Below are 26,270 nucleotides of genomic sequence, written 5' to 3'. Positions count from 1 at the left end.
TCAGGAGAGGAACCATATGATCAGTGATGACAGAGCAGCGATGAAAAGGGGGCTGTCTAACCGACAATCTGATCCAGTGCTTTTTGACTGATTGCAGTATTTCCCACTCCAGCCCTTGTAGCATTGACAGACAAATTTTGATTTCAGTCGGCGCTTGTCCATGAAACTTAATCTGCCTTTGGTGTAGACCCTGAACGTGCCACGATCAGTCCTTGCGATAATCTTAAAGGATCTTTTATTCAGATGGAGGTAACTGTTTTCCTGAGGATGCTTGCGGTAACATCGGCCATGTTTGCTGCATAGATACTGGCTGCAGGTCTGGGCAGCGATAGTGACATTTACAACATACGGTCCCAGGGTACTCTTGATGTAATCCTTCACATGCTGGCAATTTACCTGCACAGGCACAGAGAGAGAGGGAGAGGCAGAGAAATTGGAAGGTTTAATAGGTGAAGCCAAGGCACCAGTAACCATAGTAATATTAGCATAAGGAGGAGACCACTGAGCCCCTCAAACAAGATCCACTTTGGGCAAGTTGAAGTTATTCCTAGTTCATAACCCGATTTCAATAGCTCCCTGTACTAAAACATTCATGGTTTTAATAAATCACAGAATCATTAGGAGACTACATGGACAATCCTGACTGCACTGGCTTGCCATTTCACTGAGTGCTAAAGCTCCACCTCCTCCTGGTATTCCTGAACATTGCTCATTTATGTAACACCCTCATTCCTGTTTGAAAGTTTCAATTGTATCTGTCTTTACCACACTTTGCTTTCTTAACTGCCAACTGAACCTGTCTGTTAACCTGAAGAGAATCTTGAACTAGAACTCTGAAGTCTCTTCATGTTTTGGATTTCAAAGCCTTTCCACGTTTAAAAAATAGTTTATACCTCTATTCTTCCCACTGAACTGCATAATCTCATTCTTTCTCACATTGTAGTCCATCTGCCACTTCTTTGCCAATTCTCTTAGCCTGTCCAAATCCTTCTGCAGACTCACCTCTTCCTCAACACTACCTGTCCCTCCATTTATCTTTGTGTTACTGCTAACTTAGCAACAATGCCCTCAATTCCGTCATCCAGATCGTTAACGTGAATAGTTATGGCCCCAACACTGACCCCTACAGAACTTTATTAGGGTCCTGCTACCATCCTGAAAAAGACCCCTTTGTGCCCACTCTCTGCCAGTCAGCCAATCCTGTATCCATGGCAGTATCTTGCACTTAATACACGGAGTCATACTTTTGTAGCAGCCTCTTATGTCATATCTTGTTAAAGGCTTTCTGGAATCCAAATAAATCATGTCCATCGTCTCTCCCTTGTCTAAATTGCTTGTTACACCCTCAAAAAACTCTAACAGATTTGTCAGGCATTATGTTCCTTTGACAAAGCAGTGTTGAGAAAGTGCAGCAGGCCAGGCAGGATCTGCTCCTTGGATGCTGCCTGGTCTGCTGGACTTTTCCAGCACCATATGTTTCAACTCTGGTCTCCAGCATCTGCAGTCCTCACTTTCTCCAAAGCAGTGTTGACTCCACGCTTTTTAGCTAGGAAGACCTAAAAAAAAGAGTTACGAAGAGCCAGGAGGGGACATGAGAAGTCCTTGACAGATAGAGTCAAGGAAAACCCTAAAGATTTCTATAAATTTATCAGGAATGAAAGAATGGCAAGAGTAAGATTAGGGTCAATCAAGGACAGTAGTGGGACATTGTGAGTGTAGTCAGTGGAGAGTGGGGAAGCACTAAATGAATATTTTGCGTCAGTATTCACACTAGAAAAAGACAATGTTGTTGAGGAGAACACTGAGATGCAGGCTACTAGATTAAGATGGAGGTTCACAAGGAGGAGGTGTGAGCAATTCTGGAAAATGTGAAAATAGATAAGTCCCCTCGACTGGGTGGGATTTATCCTAGGATTCTTTAGAAGCCAAGGAGGAGATTGCAGAGCCTTTGGCTTTGATCTTTATATTGTTATTGTCTACAGGAATAGTGCCAGAAGACTGGAGGATAGCAAATGTTGTCCCTTTGTTCAAGAAGGGGAGTAAAGACAACCCTGGTAATTATAGACATTGAGTCTTACTTCGGTTGTGGGTAAAGTGTTGGAAAAGGTTACAAGAGATAGGATTTATAATCATCTAGAAAGGAATAAGTTGATGAGGGATAGTCAACATGGTTTTGTGAAGGGTAGGTCATGCCCCACAAACCTTATTAGTTCTTTGAGAAGGTGACCAAACAGGTAGATGAGGGTAAAGCAGTTGATGTGTTGAATATGGATTTCAGTAATGCAATTGATAAAGTTCCCCATGGTAGGCTATTGTACAAAATACAGAGTCATGGGATTGAGGGTTGACTTAGTGGTTTGGATCAGAAATTGGCTAGCTGAAAGAAGGCAGAGGGTTGTGGTTGATGGGAAATTTTCATTCTAGAGTTCAGTTATGAGTGGTGTATCACAAGGATCTGTTTTGCATCCACTGCTGTTTGTCATTTTTATAAACGTTCCTGATGAAGGGCTTATGCTCGAAACGTCGAATTCCCTATTCCTGAGATGCTGCCTGGCCTGCTGTGCTTTGACCAGCAACACATTTTCAGCTGTGATCTCCAGCATCGGCAGACCTCATTTTTTACTCGAACATTTTTATAAACGACCTGGATGAGGGTACAGAAGCGTGGGTTAGTAAATTTGCGAATGGCACTGAGGTTGGTGGAGTTGTGGATAGTTCAGAAGGATGTTGTAGGTTGTAAAGGGACATTGATAAGCTGCAGAGCTGGGCTGAGAGATGGTAAATGGAGTTTAATGCGGAAAAGTGTGAAGAAGTGTGAAGAATACAGAGTACTGGGCTAATGGTAAGATTCTTGGTACTGGAGATAAGCAGAGAGATCTCAGTGTCCATGTACGGTATATAGATCCTTGAAAGTTGCCACCCAGGTTGATATAGTTGTTAAGGCATACGGTGTGTTAGCTTTTAATTGTAGAGGGATTGAGTTTCAGAACCATGAGGTCAGCTATAGCTGTACAGAACTCTGGTGCAGCCACACTTGGAGTATTGTGTACAGTTCTGTTCACTGCATTATAAGGAAGGATGTGGAAGCTTTGGAAAGGGTTCAGAGGAGATTTACTAGAAAGTTGTCTGGTCTGGAGGGAAGGTTTACGAAGAAAGGCTGAGGGACTTGAGGCTGTTTTTGTTGGGAAGAAAATGTTTGAGAGGTGACTTAATTGAGGCACATAAGATATTCAGAGGATTAGATAGGGTGGACAGTAAGAGCCTTTTTCCTCAGATGGAGATGGCTAGCACGAGGGAACATAGCTTTAAATTGAGGAGTAATAGAAATAGGATAGATGTCAGAGGTAGTTTCTTTACTCAGAGGGTGGTAGGGGCATGGAATGCCCTGCCTGCAACAGTAGTAGATGCTGCAAGTTTAAGGGCTTTTAAATGGTCATTGGATAAACATATGGAATAGTGTAGGTTCGATAGGCTTCTGATTGTTTTCACAGGTCAGCGTAACATCGAGAACCGAAGGGCCTAAACAGCACTGTAATGTTCTATGCACTATGTTAATTGGGGGTGTTAAATTAGCCATTTTGCAGTCGTTGGGAACCGTCCCTGACTCCAGAGATTCATGAAAGATCAACACTAATACCTCTGCAATCTCCTCAGCTATCTACATCAGAATGCTGGGATAGAGTCCATCTGGTCCAGGAGCTTTATCCACCTTCAGACATTTAAACTTCCCCAATAATAGTCATTGTGTCATAGAGGTCTACAGCATAGTAAGAATGCCTTTTGACCCATCATCTCCATACTGATCAAAAACAATCACCAAACTATTCTAACCCCATTTTCTAAAACTTGGCCCATAGTGTTCTTTGCCTTGGCATCACAAGTGTTCAACTAAACACTTCATCAATGTTCTGAGGGATTCTGCCTCTCCCACCCTTACAGGCAGTGAGTTCCATATTCCCACAATCCTCTGGGTGAAAAGGTTTTTCCTCACACTCCACTAAATCTCTTGCTCCTTACTTTCTCAGCTTTCCAGATCTATCCTCAGATCTGAAGTGTCTCATCCCTGAAGTATTCTCGTCAGCCTCTCCTCCACTTCCTTCCAAAAGAGCAACACCTTGAACTGGATAAAACTCCAGCTGAGTCTAAGATGCTTTCCCAATCAGCCAGTTCAGAGATTTTATTACATACCTCTGGAGCAGATGAGACTTGACATGGAGCCTCCTGGCTCAGAGGTAGGAACTGTATCACTACATCACTCTGTACTTGTGTCTTATACAAGTTCAAAATAACCTCCTTGCTCCTGTACTTTGTACAGCTATTAATGAAGCTTACAATATTCTCTCAACCTCTCCTTTCACCTGTAATAAATAGTGCATACATACTCCTAGATCCTTCTGTTCCCGCACTTCCTTTAATGCTGTTCCTATTTTTTAATACTCTTTTTCCATGTACTAAAATGAATCCTACAGCAAGTAACTGACTTCCTGACTCCCCATAGCCCGTCCACCATTGACAAGGCACAAGTCGGGAGTGTGCCTGGATGGCTGCAGCTCCAATAACACTCAAAAAGCTCAACACCATCTCGGATAAAGGAACTGGTTTGATTGACACCACATCCAGAAGCAATCATTTCCTCCACCACTGACATTCAGTAGCAGTAGTATTTATACAATACACTGCAGAGATTCACCAAAGCTCCTGAGACAGCACCTTCCAAGTCCTTGACCACTTCCAACTAGAAGGACAAGGGCAGTAGACAGATGGGAACACCGCCCCCTGCAAGTTTCTCTCCAAGCCAGTCATCATCTTGACTTGGAAATATATCACCATTCCTTCAGTGTCAAAGTGTCAATACTGAGGGAGTGTTACACTATCAAAGGGTTCAGTTCTGAGGGAGTGCCACATAGTCAAAGGGTCAGTACTGAGGGACTGTGGTACTGTCAATGGTTCTGGAACAGTTAATGTTGGAGATTATGTAGAGGATTAGGTTATTCTGGGTGGTTAATCAAAACTTTTAACGTAAGAGCCCAATGGAGACAAATTTGTCATGCCTGACCCCTGGTAGTCTTAGTAATTATGTTTAGCAGCCAATACAAATTCTACCTATTGCTATCATGCAATATACTCTACCTTTTATTTGAAACAAGTGTTTCTTCTTGTTAAGCTCACTGGTGGCTCATTCATTTCCATTGATAACCAAACAGGCCCGTTAGATCCAGTCTGGAGAAGATGATGGGTGGTTAGCTGGTCACATTTGGCTCCATGAAGTGAAAGGTGATTAATATATTATATGTCTGGGTTTAGATTTTAATTAGAGGCTAATGGATGTGGGTCAGTTCTGTGGAGGTACTTCTTAAGCAGATCAGGAAGTCATTAGGACAATGACCTAAGTGCATTATTTCCAAGAAACTGTGTGACTGCATTCAAGTGCTGTATAACACTTTAGTTCGACCACACTTAGAGTATTCTGTGCAGTTCTGGTTGTCACTCTATTGGAAGGGTGTGAAGGCTTTGGCAAGGGTGAAGAGGTTTATCAGGATGTTGTATGGATTGGAGTGTATTGGAGTGTATAAGGAGAGATTGGACAAACTTGGATTGTTTTCACTAGAGCATGGAGGCTGACAGGTGACCTGATAAAATGAGGGACATGGATAGGGTGAACAGTCAGTCTTTTTTCCCCAGGTGGAAATGTCAACTACTAGAGGGTATCAGTTTTAAGGTGAGATGGGAAAAGTTTAAAGGAGATGTGTGATGCAAGTGTTTTTACACAAAGTGTAATGGACACCTGGAATGTGCTGTTGGGAGGTAGTAGAAGCAGATACAATCACAATGTTTAAAACATTTAGACCCAGACATGAATAGGTGGGGAACAGAGGGATACATGTGAGGTGGGGTAGTTTAGACTGACATCATGGTCAGCACAGACATGGTGGTCTGAAGGGCCTGTTCCTGTGCTGTACTATTTAATGTTCTATGTTCCAAGTGTCTGTGACAATCCTGTTGTCTAAGGCGACTAATTGAGTCTACAGAAAGCCATTAAATTTTACTTTGATTTCAGAGCAAAATGTTCAATGTCACTTTAGAAGAACCAGGAGTTCAGTTCAGAAGAGAGGATAGTTTCTGCTCATGGGAGTATTGTATTTCAGTTCAGTGGAACCATTTGCCCTTTTGCCAAAGTGTCAAAAGAAAAGAAGCTGCAAAGAATCAGGTCAGTAATAATTGAAGGAGTTGAGATAAGGAGGAGTAAAATTTCTCTGGATTGAGCTTCTGTGAAAAGGTAGTAATGGGAAACAGGTTGAAGCTTTGTACTGCTTTTTTTTGCAGAAAAAAGACGTCTTTTCAAAGGTATTTGTTTGAAATCATTAGGATATTTTGCAAAAAAAATGTTTTTCTTGTGAAAAGTCCTGATGAATGTAAGATATTTTCAGCAATATTCAAGTTTTGCTGTTTGCATTCAGAACTCACTGATTAGTTTGCACTTATAGAGCTTGTTTTTTTAAGATTTTATTTCTTAAAGTACATCTACCTCATATGAACATGCTGCAATGGCTAACTACCATGCTAACCAACTGTAAACATTACATATTTGATCTGGCAAGCCAGATTTCTTTCTCCGATCTGACCCATTCAGTATGACAATCAATAAATCATAGAATCCCCACAATGTGGGAAGGAGTCATTCAGCCCATCTGGTTTGTACTGACTGTCCAAAATGTATCCCTCCAGGACTACCCATATCCTATCCAATGGGACGGCACGGTGGCTCAGTGGTTAGCATTGCTGCCTCACAGCGCCAGGGACCTGGGTTCAATTCCCACCTCAGGTAACTGTCAGTGTGGAGTTTGCACATTCTCCCTGTGTCTGTGTGGGTTTCTTATGAGTGCTCCGGTTTCCTCCCACAGTCCAAAGATGTGCAGTTTAGGTGAATTGGCCATGCTAAATTGCCCGTAGTGTTAGGTGCATTAGTCAGGGATTGGGTCTGGGTGGGTTGCTGTTCGGATGGTTGGTATGGACTGGTTGGGCCGAAAGGCCTATTTCCACACTGTAGTGAATCTAATTTATCCTTGTAACCCTGCATTTTCCATTGCTAATACACCTAGCCTGCACATCTTTTGACTATGGGAGTAAACTAGAACACCTGGCAGAAACTCTCAGACACAGGGAAAACATGCAAACTCCACACAGAAAGTCATCTGAGGGCGAAATCAAACCTGGGTCCCTGGCCTGGTCGGGCAGCAGTACTAACAGGATTGGGACACAGAGCATATGTGAGACAGCATTACATCCCAATGTTGGCCTCCTGTTGCTTCAACATAATTCACAGACTTATTCCTCTTTCACTAACCAATGGGAACAAGCTTTCATCATTTACCTTTCAAAACCTTTCACAATCCTGGAGAAGTTTTACTGATTGCAACAAACAGCAGGTGTCCCTCTCCCAGCTCCTGTCACTGGTGGGTTTCACACTGGCAAATAGATTTTTACAGCTCAATGTTGGTGAATGTTAACATGAAACAGCATGGTTCTGCCTTACCTTGGTGCGAGAAAATTCAATACTTCCCCACAGAATGACTCCACTTGCTCCCAGGGCTGCACTTTCCCCAATGCTGTACATTAAATCTATCTGAAACACAAAGGGAGGCAATGAATATGTATTTGATTCTAGCTACCTCACTTCAGAGGGAGGGACTTGTGAGGTAACAGCCATTTCTGTGCCTCCTACTGGACTGGTTTAATGATTTTATACACACGGATTTACAAACATGCCCTTCCTCAGCTTGGGCTTTATTAATCAACAAACTTTGCTATGGACAAAACCTCGAGATACCCATTGAAGGAGAGCAGTGCAAATCACCCAAATTAAAGCAAGACCTTTGGTAAATGCAGGTGGTGGTTCAAAAAAAATACTACATTTGATGCCCTTTGTGAGGCTGGGAGTTCACTGTGCTGTGATTCAAATTTTCAATTGTTTTCTGTCTTAGTGAAGGATGACACAGCACAGGAGTGAGAACGGCTCTTAGTTCAGAAAGTTAAGGAGTAGAAAAGTAAAATCACCAGGAATAGAGATTAGGAATAAAAAGTGTTAGAGATTCTGGTAGGAGCCTCTAACATTATTTATATATTATTGACCAAAATACTATTAAACAAAATGGATTGGAACTTGTAATAAAGGCAATGTAATGATTTGGAGAGTCATCTGGACTGTTCGAAAATTCCTTCATAGGATGTGGCCATCACTGGCAAATCTTGGCTGTCCTTAATTGCACATGAACTGTGTGCCTCACTCAGCCATCTTAAGGGGCAATTAGGAGTCACCCACGTAGCTGAGAGTCTGGATGGGTTGGACTGAAGGGTCTGTTTCCATGCTAGGAGAAAGTGAGGACTGCAGATGCTGGAGATCAGAGCTTAAAAATGTGTTGCTAGAAAAGCGCAGCAGGTCAGGCAGCATCAAAGGAACAGGAGAATTGATGTTTCGGGCATAAGCCCTTCTTCTGTTTCCATGCTGTACATCTCTATGACTAGGTCAGACTGGGTAAAGATGGCAGATTTTCTTCCCTGAAAGATATTAGTGATCCAGATGGGTTTTTCCGACAATTGAAGACATTTTTATGGTCATCATCACTGAGAACAATAACAGTAACAGCAAAATGGATTAATATTTAAATGGTGAAAAATTGCAGAATGCTGCTGTGCAGAGGGATCTGGGTGTCCTTGTGCATGAGTCACAAAAGGTTGGTTTGCAGGTGTAGTTGGTAGCTGAAAATGTGTTGCTGGTTAAAGCACAGCAGGCTAGGCAGCATCCAAGGAACAGGAAATTCGACGTTTCGGGACAGAGAAAGGCTCTGGCCCGAAACATCGAATTTCCTGTTCCTTGGATGCTGCCTAACCTGCTGTGCTTTAACCAGCAACACATTTTCAGCTCTGATCTCCAGCACCTGCAGACCTCACTTTTTACTAGGTGTAGTTGATAATTAAGAAGGCAAATGGAATATTGTCCTTCATTGCTAGATGGCTGGAATTTAAAACAGGAAGGTTATGCTGCAGCTGTATAAGGTGCTAGTGAGTTCCCATATAGAGTACTATGTACAGTGTGGTCTTCTTACTTGAGAAAGGATATACTGGCACTAGAGGTAGTGCAGGGGAGGTTCACCAAGTTAATTCTGGAGTTGAGAGGGTTGGCTTATGAGGAGAGATTAAGGGGACTGGGACAACACTCATTGGAATTTACAAAAATTGAGCATATTATAGAAACATATAAAATTATGAAGGAAATAGTTAAAATAGAAGCAGGGCGGTTGTTTCCACTAGTGGGTGAAACTAGAACTAGGGGACATAGCCTCAAAATAAGGGGGAGCAGATTTAGGGTTGAGCTGAGGAGGAACTTCTTCACCTAAAGGATTGTGAATCTGTGGAATACCCTGCCCAGTGAAGCAGTTGAGGCTACCTCAGTAAATACTTTTAAGACAAAGATAAATTTTTGAACAGTGAAGGAATGAGCAGTTATGATGAGAGGATGGGTAAGTGGAGCTGAGCCCACGAAAAGATCAGCCATAATGTTATTGAATAATGCAGCATGCTTGATGGGCTGGATGGCCTACTTTCCTCCTATTTCCTATGTTCACAGCAGGTAACGGCTGTCTGGTGGTGTTTTTTGAAGTCGCGGGTATAGTCCAGTTAGTGTTTTTTAACAGTTAAAATTTAAAGTTTTTTTAAGCGCCTAGCGGACCCGGAAGCTGGTGTCGCGCTAGGTTACCTGGGAAGGGTTTTTTTCTTATATAAGCGCGCAGGTGAGGAACCCGAGGCACTACAGGGGTAGAGCCTCCCGCCCGCCCTCCTCCTCTAACCTAATAATAAGACCCGTTGTGGTAAGCAGGTAAGTGCTGCATTTTGCTTGTTTGTTTCTTTAGATCTAGTTTTTAAAAGTTGACCTTTTAGAGGGATGGCAGCGAAGGCAGTGCAATGTTCCTCTTGCAACATGTATGAGGTGAGGGAAGCCATTAGCGTCCCTGCTGATTACACTTGCAAGAAGTGCACCCATCTCCAGCTCCTCCAAGACCGTGTTAGGGAACTGGAGCTGGAGTTGGATGAACTCCGGATCATTCGGGAGGCAGAGGTGGTCATAGATCAGAGCTTTAGGGAAGTAGTTACTCCAAAAGTTATAGAGAGATGGGTGACAGGGAGGGGGAGTGGGAGGAAGCAGCCAGTGCAGGGACCTCCTGCGGTCATTCCCCTCAAGAACAAGTATACCGTTTTGGATACTTGTGGGGGGGATGACTTACCATGGGTAAGCAACGAGGTTCAGGCCTCTGGCACGGAGCCTGGCCCCATTGCTCAGAAGGGAAGGGTGGAGACAGGTAGAGCAATAGTTCTTGGGGACTCAATAGTGAGGGGCACAGATAGGCGGTTTTGTGGGGGCGACAGAGACTCACAATTGGTATGTTGCCTCCCAGGTGCAAGGGTACGTGATGTCTCTGATCGTGTTTTCCGGGTCCTTAAGGGGGAGGGAGAGCAGCCCCAGATCGTGGTCCACGTTGGCACCAACGACATAGGTAGGAAGAGGGGTGAGGATGTCAGGCAGGCTTTCAGGGAGCTAGGTTGGAAGCTCAGAGCTAGAACGAACAGAGTTGTTATCTCTGGTTTGTTACCCGTGCCACGTGATAGAGAGTCGAGGAATAGGGAGAGAGAGCAGTTAAATGCGTGGCTACAGGGATGGTGCAGGAGGGAGAGATTCCGGTTTCTGGACAACTGGGGCTCTTTCTGGGGAAGGTGGGACCTCTATAAACAGGATGGTCTACACCTGAACCTGAGGGGCACCAGTATCCTTGGGGGGAGGTTTGCTAGTGCTCTTTGGGGGGGGGGGTTTAAACTAACTCTGCAGGGGCATGGGAACCTGGACTGTAGCTTTATGGTACAGGACCTTGAGTGTAGGGAGGTTAGGAACAAGGCATTGATCTCGAAGGAGGGTGCCTGTAAACAGAAAGGTGGCTTGAAGTGTGTATACTTCAATGCCAGAAGTATATGAAATAAGGTAGGTGAACTTGCAGCGTGAGTTGGTACCTGGGACTTCGATGTTGTGGCTATTACGGAGACATGGGTAGAACAGGGGCAGGAATGGCTGTTGCAGGTTCCAGGGTTTAAATGTTTTAGCAGGGTCAGAGATGGGGGTAAAAGAGGGGGTGGTGTGGCATTGCTTGTCAAGGATAGTATTACAGCAGTGGAAAGGACGATGGAGGAAGATTTGCCATATGAGGTAGTTTGGGCTGAGGTTAGAAATAGGAAAGGTGAGGTCACCCTGTTAGGAGTTTTATACAGGCCTCCTAATAGTCCTAGAGAAGTAGAGGAAAGTATTGCGAGGATGATTCAGGAGAAGAGTGAAAGTAGCAGGGTGGTTGTTATGGGGGACTTTAACTTCCCAGATATTGACTGGGAAAGCTATAGCTCAAGTTCGTTAGATGGGTCGGTGTTTGTCCAATGTGTGCAGGAGGGTTTCCTGACACAATATGTAGACAGGCCAACAAGAGGTGAGGCCATACTGGATTTGGTTCTAGGTAATGAACCAGGCCAGGTGTTAGACTTGGAGGTAGGTGAGCACTTCGGGGACAGTGACCACAACTCGGTGACTTTTACTTTAGTGATGGAGAGGGATAAGTGTACACTGCAGGGCAAGAGTTATAGCTGGGGGCAGGGAAATTATGATGCTGTGTGGCATGACTTAGGATGCGTGGATTGGAAAAATAGGCTTCAAGGGAAGAACACAAATGATATGTGGAGCTTGTTCAAGGAACAGCTATTGGGTGTCCTTGATAAGTATGTACCAGTCAGGCAGGGAGTAAAGGGTCTTGTGAGGGAGCCGTGGTTTAATAAGGAATTGGAATCCCTTGTGAAAGGGAAGAGGGCGGCCTATGTAAAGATGAGGTGTGAAGGTTCAGTTGGGGCGATTGAGAGTTATAAGGTAGCCAGGAAGGATCTAAAGAGAGAGCTAAGAGCAGCGAGAAGGGGACATGAAAAGTCCTTAGTTGGTAGGATTAGGGAAAACCCAAAGGCTTTCTATAGGTATGTCAGGAATAAAAGGATGACTAGGGTAGGTATCGGTCCAGTCAAGGATAGTAGTGGGAAGTTGTGCGTGGAGGCGGAGGAGATTGGAGAGACACTAAATCAATACTTTTCGTCAGTATTCACTCAGGAACAGGACACTATTGCTGATGTGAATATTGAGTCACAAGTGATTAGAATGGATGGCCTTGAGGTAAGTAGGGAAGAGGTCTGGGGAATACTGGAAAGGATGAAAATAGATAAGTCCCCTGGGTCTGATGGCATTTATCCTAGGATCCTCTGGGAAGCTAGGGAGGAGATAGCTGAGCCATTGGCCTTGATTTTTATGTCGTCATTGTCTACAGGAATAGTGCCAGAAGACTGGAGGATAGCGAATGTGGTCCCCTTGTTCAAGGAGGGGAGTAGGGATAGCCCGAGTAACTATAGGCCAGTGAGTCTCACTTCTGTTGTGGGCAAAGTCATAGAGAGAATTGTAAGGGATAGGATTTATGAACATCTGGATAGGAATAATGTGATCAAGGATAGTCAGCATGGTTTTGTGAAGGGCAGGTCGTGCCTCACAAACCTTATTGAGTTCTTTGAGAAGGTGACTAAGGAGGTGGATGAGGGTAAAGCAGTAGATGTGGTGTATATGGATTTTAGCAAGGCGTTCGATAAGGTACCCCATGGTAGGCTAATGCAAAAACTACGGAGGTATGGCATTGAGGGTGCATTAGAGGTTTGGATTAGGAATTGGCTGGCTGGAAGAAGACAGAGGGTAGTAGTTGATGGAATAGGTTCATCCTGGAGTGCAGTTACTAGCGGTGTTCCACAAGGGTCTGTTTTGGGACCATTGCTGTTTGTCATCTTTATAAATGATCTAGAGGAGGGGCTTAAAAGCTGGGTGAGCAAGTTTGCGGATGACATGAAAGTCGGTGGAGTTGTGGACAGCAAAGAAGGATGTGGCAGGTTACAGCGGGATATAGATAAGTTGCAGAGCTGGGCAGAAAGGTGGCAAATGGAGTTCAATGTAGCTAAGTGTGAAGTCATTCACTTTGGTAGGAGTAACAAGAAGATGGATTACTGGGCTAATGGTAGGCTACTTGGTAGTGTGCATGAGCAGAGGGATCTTGGTGTCCATGTACACAGATCTCTGAAAGTTGCCACCCAGGTAAATAGTGCTGTGAAGAAGGCATATGGTGTACTGGGCTTTATTGGTAGAGGAATTGAGTTCCAGAATCCTGAGGTCATGTTGCAGTTGTATAAGACTCTGGTGTGGCCTCATCTGGAGTATTGTGTGCAGTTTTGGTCGCCATACTATAGGAAGGATGTGGAGGCATTGGAACGAGTGCAGAGGAGGTTTACCAGGATGTTGCCTGGCATGGTAGGAAGATCTTATGAGGAAAGGCTGAGGCACTTGGGGCTGTTCTCATTGGAGAAAAGAAGGTTTAGTGGAGATTTGATGGAGGTGTACAAGATGACTAGGGGTTTAGATAGGGTAGACACTGAGAACCTTTTTCTGTTAATGGAGTCAGCTGTTACTAGGGGACACAGCTTTAAATTAAGGGGTGGTAGGTATAGGACGGATGTTAGGGGTAGATTCTTTACTCAGCGGGTTGTGATTTCATGGAATGCCCTGCCAGTAACAGCGGTGAACTCTCCTTCTTTATGGGCATTTAAGCGGGCATTGGATAAGCATATAGAGGTTATTGGGCTAGTGTAGGTTAGGTAGACTTTGGTCGGCGCAACATCGAGGGCCGAAGGGCCTGTATGCGCTGTATTTTTCTATGTTCTATGTTCTTATGTTCTTATTCCAGGTTTAATTCAATTTAGATTCCATCGTCTGCTGTGATGGGTGCACCAATCAAACTGACCAAAGTGGCGTGGAAGAACGAGAGAAAAAGGGCTATTGTGGCACAGTGGTATTGTCCCAACCTCTAGGCTAGTGGCCCAGGAGACCTGAGGGTGGGAGTGAGGGGGCCAAGTGTCATAACACATCTGAATAGCTTGTTTAAAAGTATCTACAACTGAACAGTGACATACAGCAGCCATTAGCAGGAATCTCACATGAAACAGCTACATGGGGATGAGGAGAGATCACTGGTTGATTGGGTAAATAGCTATTAAAGAAACAGTGGGAAACATTAAAGAAACAACAGAATCACAACAACGAGCACCCGAGCTACAAATCTTCTCACAAACCATTAAAGAAACAATTCAAGATTATTATCAAAAATACATTCCATTTAAAAAAGTCAAAACTCAATGCGAAAATCCCATTCATGGCTTGCTTGAACAATTAAAAATATTTATGGATTAAAAGAAGAGATTTATAATGTTGCAAAGAACAGGAGACAGCCTGAAGATCGGGAGGGGTTCAGAGTTGGCAAATGGCCAATATAAACTGATAAAAATAGAATGAAAGCAAATTATTCAGAAGTATGGAAACAGACTATAGGAGCTTTTCTTTAAATATATAGAAAGATAGTCAGTAATTAGCATGAACATTGGTCTTTTAGAAAGAGAGATGGGCTGTCCTGGGAGCTGGGTAAAAACAATGACTGCAGATGCTGGAAATCAGATTTTGGAGTAGAGTGGTGCTGGAAAAGCGCAGCAGTTCAGGCAGCATCTGAGAAGCAGTAAAATCGACGTTTTGGGCAAAAGCCCTTCATCAGGAATACAGGCAGAGTGCCTGAAGGGTGGAGAGATAAATCCTGATGTCCTGGGAGCTGGGATAATAACAGAAATATTGAACAGAGATGAATCTTATATTTTCAAAAGGGGGATGTTATGGAGTTATGTTATGTGTTAACACAAATAGAGGAATGGCTAATTAATAGACAGCAGAGAGTTGGGATAAAGGAGACATTTTCAAGATAGTAACCTGTGCCAGAAGGATCAGAGCTGGGGCCACATTTATTTACAATATATATTAATGAGGAAAGTGAATGTCCTGCAGCCAAGTTTGCTGATCAATAAATGGGAAGGCTGATGATGAGGATGACAGAGTCTGCAGAGGGATATAGACAGATTAAATGAGTAGGTTATACACTTTGAAAGGAAGAAGAGGAGCAGAATATTATTTAAATGAGGAAGATGGCAGAAATCTATAAACAGGGAATTGGGAGCCTTCATCCATAGATGGCAAAGAGCTAACATTCACGCTCAGTGAGTAATAGGGAAGACAAATGGAATGTCGGCCTTTATGTGAAAGGAAATGGAATATAAAAGTAGAGAGCACTTGTTCACATTAGACAAGATACCAGTCAGATCATAGCTGGAATACTGTGAGCTGTTTTGGGCACCTTATCTAGGGAAAGAGATACTGGTATTGGAGTACAGTCCAGAGAAGGTTAACTCAGCTGATCCCAGGTATGGAAGGACTCTTTGATGAGAGGCTGAGTAGATTAGAAGAATGAATGACAAAATCATTGAAGTATACAAGATTCTTAGAGGAATTAACAGGGTAGATGTGGAGAGGTTGCTTCCATTGTGGGAGAGTCTAGACCCAGAAGACATCATCTCAGAATAAAGAGCTGTATATTGAAGACAGAGATGAAGAGGAATTTCTTCTCTCAGAGGGGAATGAATCTGAGGAATTCTTTATGACAGAGGGTATTGAGGCTGGATCATTAAGAATACTTAATGCTGAAATAGGCAGATTTTTAATCAGTAAAGGAATCAAGGGTTATGAGTAATAGACAGGAGAGTAGAGTTGAGGATGATCAGATCAACCTTGATTTCATTGAATGGTAGTGCAGACTTGATGGGCTGAATGGCCTATTTAAACTTCTATTTTTAGAGGGTTTTTTATTTGGCTAAATGTAAGTTGTCAGGTTTTCACCATGAGGTTTAACAAGATTTCTCAGCCTTTTTTACCAAAATTATCTCAGTAATTACCCATCCTGACCTGCCTGCATCCCCAAAGTTCATTTCCAGCACCAACTTTACCACTTGTTGTTTCCGAAACTACTATTCTGAAACTGCCTTGCTTGGGCAAAGACATTTCCAGAAGTTGTAGGAGAAGGGAAGGATTCTGCTGTGATTGTCTGACAGGGACCTGAAGGTTCTGGTGGACAGAGCGTGAAAAGGAAAGGAGCCCTCTCCTCTCCTGGAGGACTAGCAGAAGAGGCCATGCCATCTCACCCTGCATCCTAGTCCAAGGCAACCTCCTGGGTCAGTGTGGTCTTCATGATGTGGAGGAATGGTCAGCAATGCTACCCAGCCCGAGTTCTGCCAGAACCACTCAGCTCCTGATCTTGTTATAGTCTTTGTTCAAATATGAATTCCAGAGGTGAAGTGAGGTGTTGACTTTCAGTTCCTTAAGTTTCTCAATACTTTTACATCTGATATTAATTACTTCAGATTCCTGACTCTCATTAGCCCCTCGGTTACTCTCCCTTTCCAAGTCTAACTTGTCCCTTCCACTATGAAGATGGACACACTGGATGGAAGCTTATCAGGCTCTGACCGATATGGATGATGGTGAGACTTGTGACAGAATAGGACAAGACATCCAGCAAGACTCACCTCGACACTGTTTGGGTGGTGTAAAGGAACAAAGAGATACAAACACACTGACCACTAAAGCATTGGATGCTGCATCCAGAAGGACAGAATAGAAATTTTGAGAAGTTATATAAAACCTGTACTGACCCCAGTTAGAGCACATCTATGAGCACTTCAGGCAGTCTGGTCACCATCTTATTAAAAAGAATCTAGAGGCACTGATGAGGCTCAGGGAAGGTTTATGAGGATGATGCCAGAAAGATCAAGGAAGGATTGACCAGCTGGGTCTGTTTTCTCATGGGAAAAGGCTGAGGGTAATCTAATGGAGATCTTTAAAATGATGAAAGGTTTTGATTGTGTGGATACAGAGTGGATGTTTCCTCTTGTGGGGAAGAACAGAACAAAGGGCCACTAGTAACAGAGAGTCACAGAGATCAGTAATTCAGGAGAAATGCCATTAACCGGACAGCAGTAAGAATGTGGAATTCCCCCTGACAGAGAATGGGAAAGCAATGAGTGTTTTAATGTTCCTCTGCGTCTCTGTCATTATCTGATGTAATTGAGAAAGACTTATCATTGCATTTTGAAAATTATGGCATGATCAGTCAGAGTTAGCATGGTTTTCAGAAAGGAAAATTATATTTGACAAATGTATCCAGTGTTTTTTCAGTATTAAACTATATGTATTTAAAGGAAACCAGCAGATGCAATATACTTGGATTTTTGAGAGGCATTTGATATAGTTAATGAACAAGGTAAACACCTCCTCCCTCACCTCTATCCAAGGCCCTAAAGGAGCCTTCCACATACATCAAAGTTTTACCTGCACATCCACTAATATCATTTATTGTATCCGTTGCTCCCGATGCGGTCTCCTCTACATTGGGGAGACTGGAGCCTCCTAGCAGAGCGCTTTAGGGAACATCTCCGAGATACTCACACCAATCAACCACACCGCCCCGTCGCCCAATATTTCAACTCCCCCTCCCACTCTGCCGAGGACATGGAGGTCTTGGGCCTCCTTCACTGCCGCTCCCTCACCACCAGACACCTGGAGGAAGAACGCCTCATCTTCCGCCTCGTAACACTCCAACCCCAGGGCATCAACGTGGACTTCAACAATTTCCTTATTTCCCCTTCCCCCACCTCATCCTAGTTCCAAACTTCCAGCTCAGCACTGTCCCCATGACTTGTCCGGACTTGTCTGACCTGCTAAACTCCTTTTCCACCTATCCACTCCACCTTCTCCTCCCTGACCTATCACCTTCACCTCCTCACCCATTGTACTCTATGCTACTCTCTCCCCACCCCACCCTCCTCTAGCTTATCTCTCCACGCTTCAGTCTCTCTGCCTTTATTCCTGATGAAGGGCTTCTGCCCGAAACATCGATTTCGCTGCTCGTTGGATGCTGCCTGAACTGCTGTGCTCTTCCAGCACCACTGATCCAGAATCTGGTTAATGAACAAGACAAGTGCTCTTGTTTCATAATAGATTATGATGGATTAGTAAATGGACAAGAAGCAGATAGGAGGGATAAATAGGTAGGTTGTGATTAGTGAGTGTTTGAGGATCGGTGTTGAGACCTCCGTTATTTTCAATCCGTATGTCTGGTTTAGACAGAGACAAAGAGTACTGTATCCAGGTTTTCTGATGATACAAAGCTAGGTGGCAGTGCAAGCTGTAAAGAGACAAAAAGGCAGCAAAGAGACATTGACAGGTTAAATGAGTAAACTGTAACGAGAAGAACTGTGAGTTGTTCACTTTGTTTGTAAGATGAGAAAAATAGAGTATATTTTTAAAAACTCATTAATATTGATGTTCAAGGATAGTTGGGTGTGCTGTTACAAGCACAAAGTCCTTTATAGCAAGGGGTTTGTTGTACAAGGATAAAAAAAAAGTTCTTCTACAATTGTATAGTGTTTTGATGAGACTACACTCAGGTGCAGTTTTGGTCTCCACCTTTAAGAAAGGATGTAGGTCTATATTTACAGAACTTAGGAACAGGAATAGACCAATCAGCTTGTTAGGCTGCTCTGCCATTCAAAAATGTCATGGCATCAATGCCTTTTACCGACCCCATCCCCATACCCCTGTACACCACTGTCAGAAATCTATTCATCTCTACTTTAAATAAACTTAGACTCAGCTTCCATAGCCATCTGTGGTAGAGAATTCCAAAAATTCACAACACCCTGAGTAAAATAATTCCCTCTCTTCTCAATCCTAAATTACTACCCTATTTTTAAATTGTGTCCCTGAACTGGACTCCCCATCCAGGGGAAATATCTGACCTGCATCTTCCCTGCTCTATCTCTTTAAATAAGCTATAGATTTTATTGAAATCCCCTGTCATTCTTCAAAACTCAAGACAATACAACCCCACTTTGCCTTATCTTGCCTGCAACAATCCCGCTATCCCAGGAACAAATCTGGGGAACTTACATTGCACTCTCTCTTTGGCAATAGTATTTTTCCTGAGATAAGGACCCAAGCTGCATGCATTACTCCAGGTGCTGTCTGAACAAACTCCTGTAAAAATGAAGCAAGACTTCACTATTCCTATACTAAAATCCTCCTGTGATAAAGGCAAACATTCCATTAGCCTTCTTAATAGCTTACTGCAACTGTACGTTCGCCTTCAGTGATTGATTGACAAGGACACTCAGGTTCCTTTCTACACTTTCTAACCTCTTACTATTTAAGAAATACGGTGCCCATCTGTTTGTCCTGCCAGAGTGGAGATATCTTTCACATTATAATATATCTGACATGTTTTTGCCCACTGACTGCTCTCCAAATTGTCCTGAAAATGTTTCACATCTCCCCCACAACATACATTTCCACTTGGCTTTGTATCATTCACAAATTTGGACACATTACATTTGGTTCCCACTTCCAAATCATTGATAAATTTTGTCAACAGCTGGGGCCGAAGTACTGATCCTGTGGTATCCCACTAGTCTCAGTCTGCCAAACTGAAAATAGCTCATCTATTACTCTTCTCTGTTTTCTGACTCTTAGTCAATCATTAATCCATGCCTGTAGATTGCCTCCTAAACTACATGCTTCTATTTTATTAACCATCCTCCTGTGAGGGATATTATCAAAGGTTTATGAAAATCCAACATACTACATCTATTGACCATCTTTATTGGTTAGTTTTTGTGAGTAACACCGTAAAACATAACTCCCACACGTTTGTCAAATAACAGTTCCATTCACATATTCATGCTGAGTATTTGGCAACTTCTCTCTGTTTATGCCTTTAGATTATTGAGCTTGATGTGAATGCTGAACACACTAACATAAGGTGTCCTTGACTTTGTTTTTTGATGTTATTTTGCATTTGAGATGTTATTTGATGCTCAGATTTGTTTTTTCCTGCTTCCTAGGCTCCTTCACAACTTTTCTATTGACTGTTGCCATCTTAACTCCTGTCCAATTTGGGTTACCCCATTAGGTTTCCATCCACTTAAACTTATTTAAACCAACCCCAACATCATTAGTATCTGGGAGCACACCAGTCCCAGTCCTGTTAGCCTGTCACCTGTTCACCTTGTATAGGTCCCACCTGCACCAGACCTGTACCCAATGCCTCAGAAATCTCATGCCCACTCTCCAGCTCTCCAGCCATGTGCTCAATTGATCAATCCCCTTGTTCTTAAAGTGCTGTCAGTGATCCTCAGATTATTGCTCTTGATATCTTGCTTTTAAATTTCCTTCCTACCTCCCTGACTTCTACATATGGGACCTCATCTCTCTTCTTATCTACCAATGTGGACCATAACTCCAAGCTGCTCCCCCTTACACAGCAGGGTGCCCTGCAGCCTCCCCATGACATCCTTGGCCCTGGCACTGTGTTGGGGAAGGGTATGTTTACTGCCACAGAAAAGCCTGTCTGATGTAAGACTCTGTTCTTTTTGAAGCAATGAGGGGAATACTTTGAGACAGAGTGGCACCAAGAGCCTTTAAGTTAAAGAACATCTTAAACAAAGTATTGGTTTGGCTATGGTATGTTACAAAGTTGGAAGTGCAGGACAGTGGAAATATCCAGAACCTGTGAAATTACCATATCTACTTCCCCCCTGGTATATCTCTCACACACTGTCTCCCTTCCATTCTATCCCTTTCCCCTCACCCCAGCCCCCGTGGGCTAAAAGATAGAAAATCCAAGAAAGCTTAAAAGAAAGAATTCTAATAAGAACTATGTCCACCATTCAAACTATCAAACTGAATAACAACATTACTGTCTAGACAGCTGTGTGACATGGTTTTCAAAATCAAAAAAATCTGAAAGAGACTCTTTAACCCCTAATCACCCCCTGACTTGATCTTCAGAATGTTGTCTATTTTTTCCGCCATAATATGTGCCAAACTGTCTGTCTTTTGTCGATCATATTTGTGGTTGAGTGTGTGTCATTGTGGTTTTAAAGGGGTATACTTTAATCTGTACAGTAGTAGATTAAAATTCTTTAATCTGTGTAGTAGTAGATTAAAATTCTTTGTTTCATTGCCATTTGTTAAGTGGTATGTTATAATAAATATAATTGTTTTGTGTAAAATGATGAAACCTGGTGTGAATTGCATTAGTCCTGAACAGTCAGGGAACTGGATCACCTTGACACATCTTTCGGATTTCCGTGGTGGTCCGGGAACAGTAATGCCAATAATTGGTCTGGAAAAGAGAATAGTGGCAGGTAGGGAAATTACTGTCGGAAACATGAAGTCAGTGCAACAGCAAAGTGGCACAAAACAATAAAAGACTTTAATCCCAAAGCCATGCGTCAGGAAGTATCTGGGAAGCAAAAACTTTAAAGCAGAAGATTTTGAGTAAAGGAAGGAAAATAAATGGAAATACTCCCCAGATCAGTCGAGTGGAGCAGCCAATCAAGATGGTAGCTCCAGGAATGAGTTTGCCATTACCACAGGCATTCAGAGAACTGAGGGTCCCCAACAAAGCGAGTTCTGGAAGTGGAACAAATCTCAGCAATTTACAACAACAGCAAACTTGCAGGCAAAAGAGCGACATGTTTTCATGTAATGTCGGTCTAATAGCTGCTGTTCTTATCAGGCAAATGTGAAACAAAGTATTATAAAATGCGAGACTTTAATCAAAGCATCCAACATTTACTTTAAACCAAAAATAAATTTAATCATAGATGAGGTAATGTGTCATCAATGATCTCAGCATTGGGAGAATTAATTGAGATGTTTTAAACAGATCTATTAACAAGATATTGTAGGTGTGAAGATTAGAAGGATGAATTATTGTGAGATCACACTGCATTTGGTAAAAGAAATTAAAAATTGCCATATTTCCATCAATGGACTTAACATTGAACAAGAAATCCATGATGAATAGAGATTAAGGCCCAAGTTGAGACAATTCTTTGAGGAAACACTAGAGCTCCTTCTCAGAGATCTGGACGTACAGACCCCAGGATGGTGCCATCATCTTCTCAAAAGCTGACCAAAATAGCAAAAGGATAAGAATAGATGAGATTGACCAGATAAGGTTGTTCATGATGGGGGTCAAAGCAGAGCCACAAGTGCAGTGAGTTCCCAGCAAGGAGGAACTGAGTGCTATCAATGTGGGAGATGGGGACTCTACACGAATTACTACAAAGCAGCAACACCTTTTATCACCACAGAAACAGGAAAGTCAATACCATCAGAAAGTGTCCAGATAATTTGAAACCATACCGAAGAGAAAGTCCAAGCAAATAGAATAAATAACAAAATCCATCTTCCTGGTTAAGATTAAAGAGAGTTAATGGAAATTATGGACCATCAACTTAAAGGTACAAGGGTTTGAAACAGAATTTAAACTTAATGCAGAGTAGCTGTAATGATAATGGCTAGCATTTACAGTGGGTGAAGTGTGTGAATGTGAATATAAATGTTGGTACATGGGATATCGATGTTGTGGCCATTTTGGAGACATGGATAGAGCAGGGACAGAATGGTTGTTGCAGGTTCCGGGATTTAGATGTTTCAGTAAGAACAGTGAAGATGATTAAAAAAGGGGAGGTGTGGCATTGTTAGTCAAGGACAGTATTATGGTGGCAGAAAGGACATTTGAGGACTCGTCTACTGAGGTAGTTTGGGCTGAGGTTAGAAACAAGAAAGGAGAGGTCGTCCTGTTGGGAGTTTTCTGTAGGCCTCCGAACAGTTTCAGAGATGTAGAGGAAAGGATTGCAAAGATAATTCTGGATGCGAATGAGAGAGAGATCACAGTGTCCATGTACATAGATCCCTGAAGATTTCCACCTAGGTTGACAGAGTTGTTAAGAAGGCATACAGTATGTTAGCTTTTATTGGTAGAGGGATTGAGTTTCAGAACCATGAGATCATGGTGCAGCTGTACAAAACTCTGGTGTGGCCACATTTGGAGTATTGTGTACAGTTCTGGTCACCATGTTATAGAAAGGATGTGGAAGCTTTGGAAATGGTTCAGAGGAGATTTACTAGGATGTTGCCTAATATGAAGGGAAGGTCTTATGAGGAAAGACTGAGGGACTTGAGGCTGTGTTCGTTAGAGAGAAGAAGATTGGGATGTCACTTAATTGAGACATAAGATAATCAGAGTGTGAGATAGTGTAGACAGTAAGAGCCTTTTTCCTCGGATAGTGATGGCTAGCATGAGGGGACATGGCTTTAAACTGAAGGGTGATAGATATAGGACAGATGTCAGAGGTAGTTTCGTTACTCAGAGTAGTAGGGGCATGGAATGCTCTGGCTGCAACAGTAGTAGGCTCACCAACTTTAAGGATATTTAAATGGTCATTGGATAAACATCTGGATGAAAATGGATAGTGTAGGTCAAATGGGCTTCAGGTAGATTCGAGTAAAAAGTGAGGTCTGCAAATGCTGGAGATCAGAGCTGAAAATGTGTTGCTGGTTAAAGCGCAGCAGGTCAGGCAGCATCCAAGGAACAGGAAATTCGACGTTTCAGGCACAAGGGCTTTAGCCGAAATGTCGAATTTCCTGTTCCTTGGATGCTGCCTGACCTGCTGCGCTTTAATCAGCAACACATTTTCAGTTCAGATAGATTCCACAGGTTGGTACAACATGGAGTGCTGAAGGGCCTGTACTGCGCTGTAATGTTCTATGTTCTAAGATTCCAAATTCTTTATTGAATTATGCTCAGGAGATTTTGTCAGACATCCCCTTAACTATTCAGGCAGTATTATTTTAATCATCTACCATTTGGAATCTCCTTTGGCACCATGGATATTTAGGAGATTGATGTCAAGACTTTGAAACAAAAACAAGGAACTATTTTTCACCTGGACAATATCTAGTGACTGTACAGACAGAACGGAAACATGACAGTGGGTCAGGGAAAGTTAAGGGAACTATAAATACTTATAATTATAATTAGATGCTAATTCAAGAACAATTACATTTTAAGAACACATGTTTATGAAGAGAAGGAACCAGTGTGTGTATCCAAGGAAGACAAGACCCATGAGTAAATTTCCATCACCGCAGCACCTTCCAAACCCACATCCAGTACCGTTGCTTGTTGTTTTTTTTAAACTCTATCTGTCCATCTACCCAATCATTTAATACCCTCTTGTAACCTAAGATCTTCCTCTTCACCTTAGACTGAAAGAATCTATCAATCTTCGTCTGGAACATACTGAATGAATACACCTTTACTTCCCTCTTGGGCACAGATCCCAAAGCCTCCACACTCTCTGAGTGAAGGAATTCCTCTTCCTCTTGGTTCTAAAGGGCTTCCCTTACTCTGAATCCCCTACCTCCCCAGCAAGAGGAAACATTCTTCCTGCATTTGCCCAGTCACACCTTATTTTTATTTTTCAATAAAATCACCTCTCAATCTTCTAAATACCAGAGAATATAGGCAGCTTCCTCAACCTCTCTCCATACGATAGTCCTGCATTCCAGGGATCCGTTTGGTGAAACTTCACTGCACTCCTTCTATGGAAAGCTAATCTTTCCTTAGGTAGAGAGATCAAAGCTGTACAAAAGGTATGGTCTCACTCAGGCTGTATATAACCGCAATCAGATAGCCTTACGCTGATCCTCAAACTCTTCTCTAATAAAGGTCACATACCATTCGCTTTATTCACTTGCTATAGCTGCACGTTAAATTTCATTGGCACATCAAGTTCCTTTGAAGTTTAACACTTTCCAGCCTATCACTGTCAGACAGCCTTATGTTTCTTCAACTCTGTTAATTATTAATTGAGAAATTGAACCATTTTCATAGAATCATACAGCCCTTTGTACCATCAAGTCTATATCAACATTTGTTGTATTTTCCAGCATCCACCTACCTGTGTCATTGGGTTGAAGGTGTAAGCATAGTGTGATCGAGAGTACACAAACACAGGTGGGGCATACGCTGAGTCCACTGTCAATGACACACGCATGGCCTCTTGCACCCGTGCTCTCACAAACTGCCTTCCTTGTTCCGAAGATTTTAAGATTTCCTCCATGTAGATAGAGGGATATAAAGCATTGCTTTTGGACCAGAGCCACTGCAGCTGATCATTGCGTCCAAACTCAATATTAGGGCAGCGCCCATTGTAACTGGAGAAGTTGTCATTGTAATGGTAATTGTAACAGTCCGGGAACAGGTAGTAACCCCATAATGCCTGGGGCCTCATTGACTGACCCACCCTCAGAGTTTGAGTCATGAACTTGTTTGCTGCTGTGTCAAACTCCGACTGCGCCTGTTTCAGAACTCGAGCAGGAGACCAGTCAGGGTGCCTGGCTCGAACCAGCTCCTCCGACTTCTCACGGTAGATGGCTTTACTGCCCCAGTTGCGGACCCACTGGGGTCTCCACTCCTCCCAGTCAATGACTGCCAGACCCTTGTATTGTTTGGAGGGCAAATACTTCTCAATGTCAGCCTGCATCTTTCTCATGTGTTCATTTAGGCTAGTGTTCTGGGGACAGCCTCCATTCACCACGTGACTGTTTTTATAGTAAGGATATTTGCCCAACTGATAGGTATAAAATATTGTGATAGTCCCGCCCATAAAAACTTCATTCTCATTGGTCACTATATTAAAGTCATTCAGGTGGAGATCAACACCACGATGAGTCCTGCATTTTTCTGTCGGAATGTTCCAAATGACCAGAAAGGGCTTGTTCTCCATAATAGGGGGCATGGTTTGTTTGATGGGGTGACCCTGGGCTCCACGCAGGATCAGGAGCAGGTAGAGTGCTGTGCTGAAGGTAAGGAGACTGGCAGCAGTCGAAGACGGGCTGCCCTGGCGACAATGATAACCTGCTTCATACCAGCTAATGTCCATCGGTCACTTGTCCAACCTGTGACAACCATCAAAGTTGTTAGTTTGTATCTAGGCAACAAGCAACTGGTGACTAGTAATGAAGTAATAAACTGTGATTCACAAATCTTATGTTACCATGGTTACATATTGTGGAGCTCTGAACAGCAGCATTTTCACTGCACAAGGTCTTAAGAGATTTCATCATTACAATGAAAATTAAAAATTTAAACATTAGAAGGATTGAATGTTAGAGAGAAACATTGACCAATCAGCTCCAAGACAAGCATTACTCTAGCAACATCAACCAATAGGCCTCGAGTTCCCAAACCTTTGAAAAATTCTTCAAGATGACCATTTGTCTTGACTTATTTTTCTTGAGTAAGTTTCCCAAAAGCTTTACAGGAGCAGAAATGGAACAGCGATGGGGTCAGAGCAGAGATGGAGCAAGGACAGAATGG

The 26,270-nt window shown here is 42.8% G+C and overlaps 1 protein-coding gene across 1 annotated transcript; it reads right to left on the bottom strand.

Annotated features, from left to right (window-relative positions):
* Positions 1–25,833, bottom strand: LOC132822442 (hyaluronidase-4-like). The gene is made up of 3 exons (XM_060835820.1): positions 24,850–25,833; positions 7,535–7,624; positions 1–396 (listed from the first exon to the last, which is right to left on the bottom strand). The coding sequence occupies exons 1-3, from the start codon at positions 25,831–25,833 to the stop codon at positions 1–3; spliced, it is 1,470 nt and encodes a 489-aa protein (XP_060691803.1).
* Between the last annotated feature and the right edge of the window lie 437 nt (positions 25,834–26,270).

This window comes from Hemiscyllium ocellatum, chromosome 14 (assembly GCF_020745735.1).
Source record: "Hemiscyllium ocellatum isolate sHemOce1 chromosome 14, sHemOce1.pat.X.cur, whole genome shotgun sequence".
NCBI classification, from domain to species: Eukaryota; Metazoa; Chordata; class Chondrichthyes; order Orectolobiformes; family Hemiscylliidae; genus Hemiscyllium; species Hemiscyllium ocellatum.
Note: the sequence above shows the minus strand (reverse complement) of the source record. Positions and strands in the feature narration are given on the sequence as shown.

What these genes read in the sequence shown, in the direction of transcription:
- LOC132822442 (XM_060835820.1), bottom strand. Translation starts at nt 25,833, where the DNA reads ATGGACATTAGCTGGTATGAAGCAGGTTATCATTGTCGCCAGGGCAGC. An exon ending in CCTTCAACCCAATGACACAG is followed by an intron (nt 7,625 to 24,849) that starts GTAGGTGGATGC and finishes TTTGTGTTTCAG; the next exon opens with ATAGATTTAATGTACAGCAT. An exon ending in TTGAATTTTCTCGCACCAAG is followed by an intron (nt 397 to 7,534) that starts GTAAGGCAGAAC and finishes GTGCCTGTGCAG; the next exon opens with GTAAATTGCCAGCATGTGAA.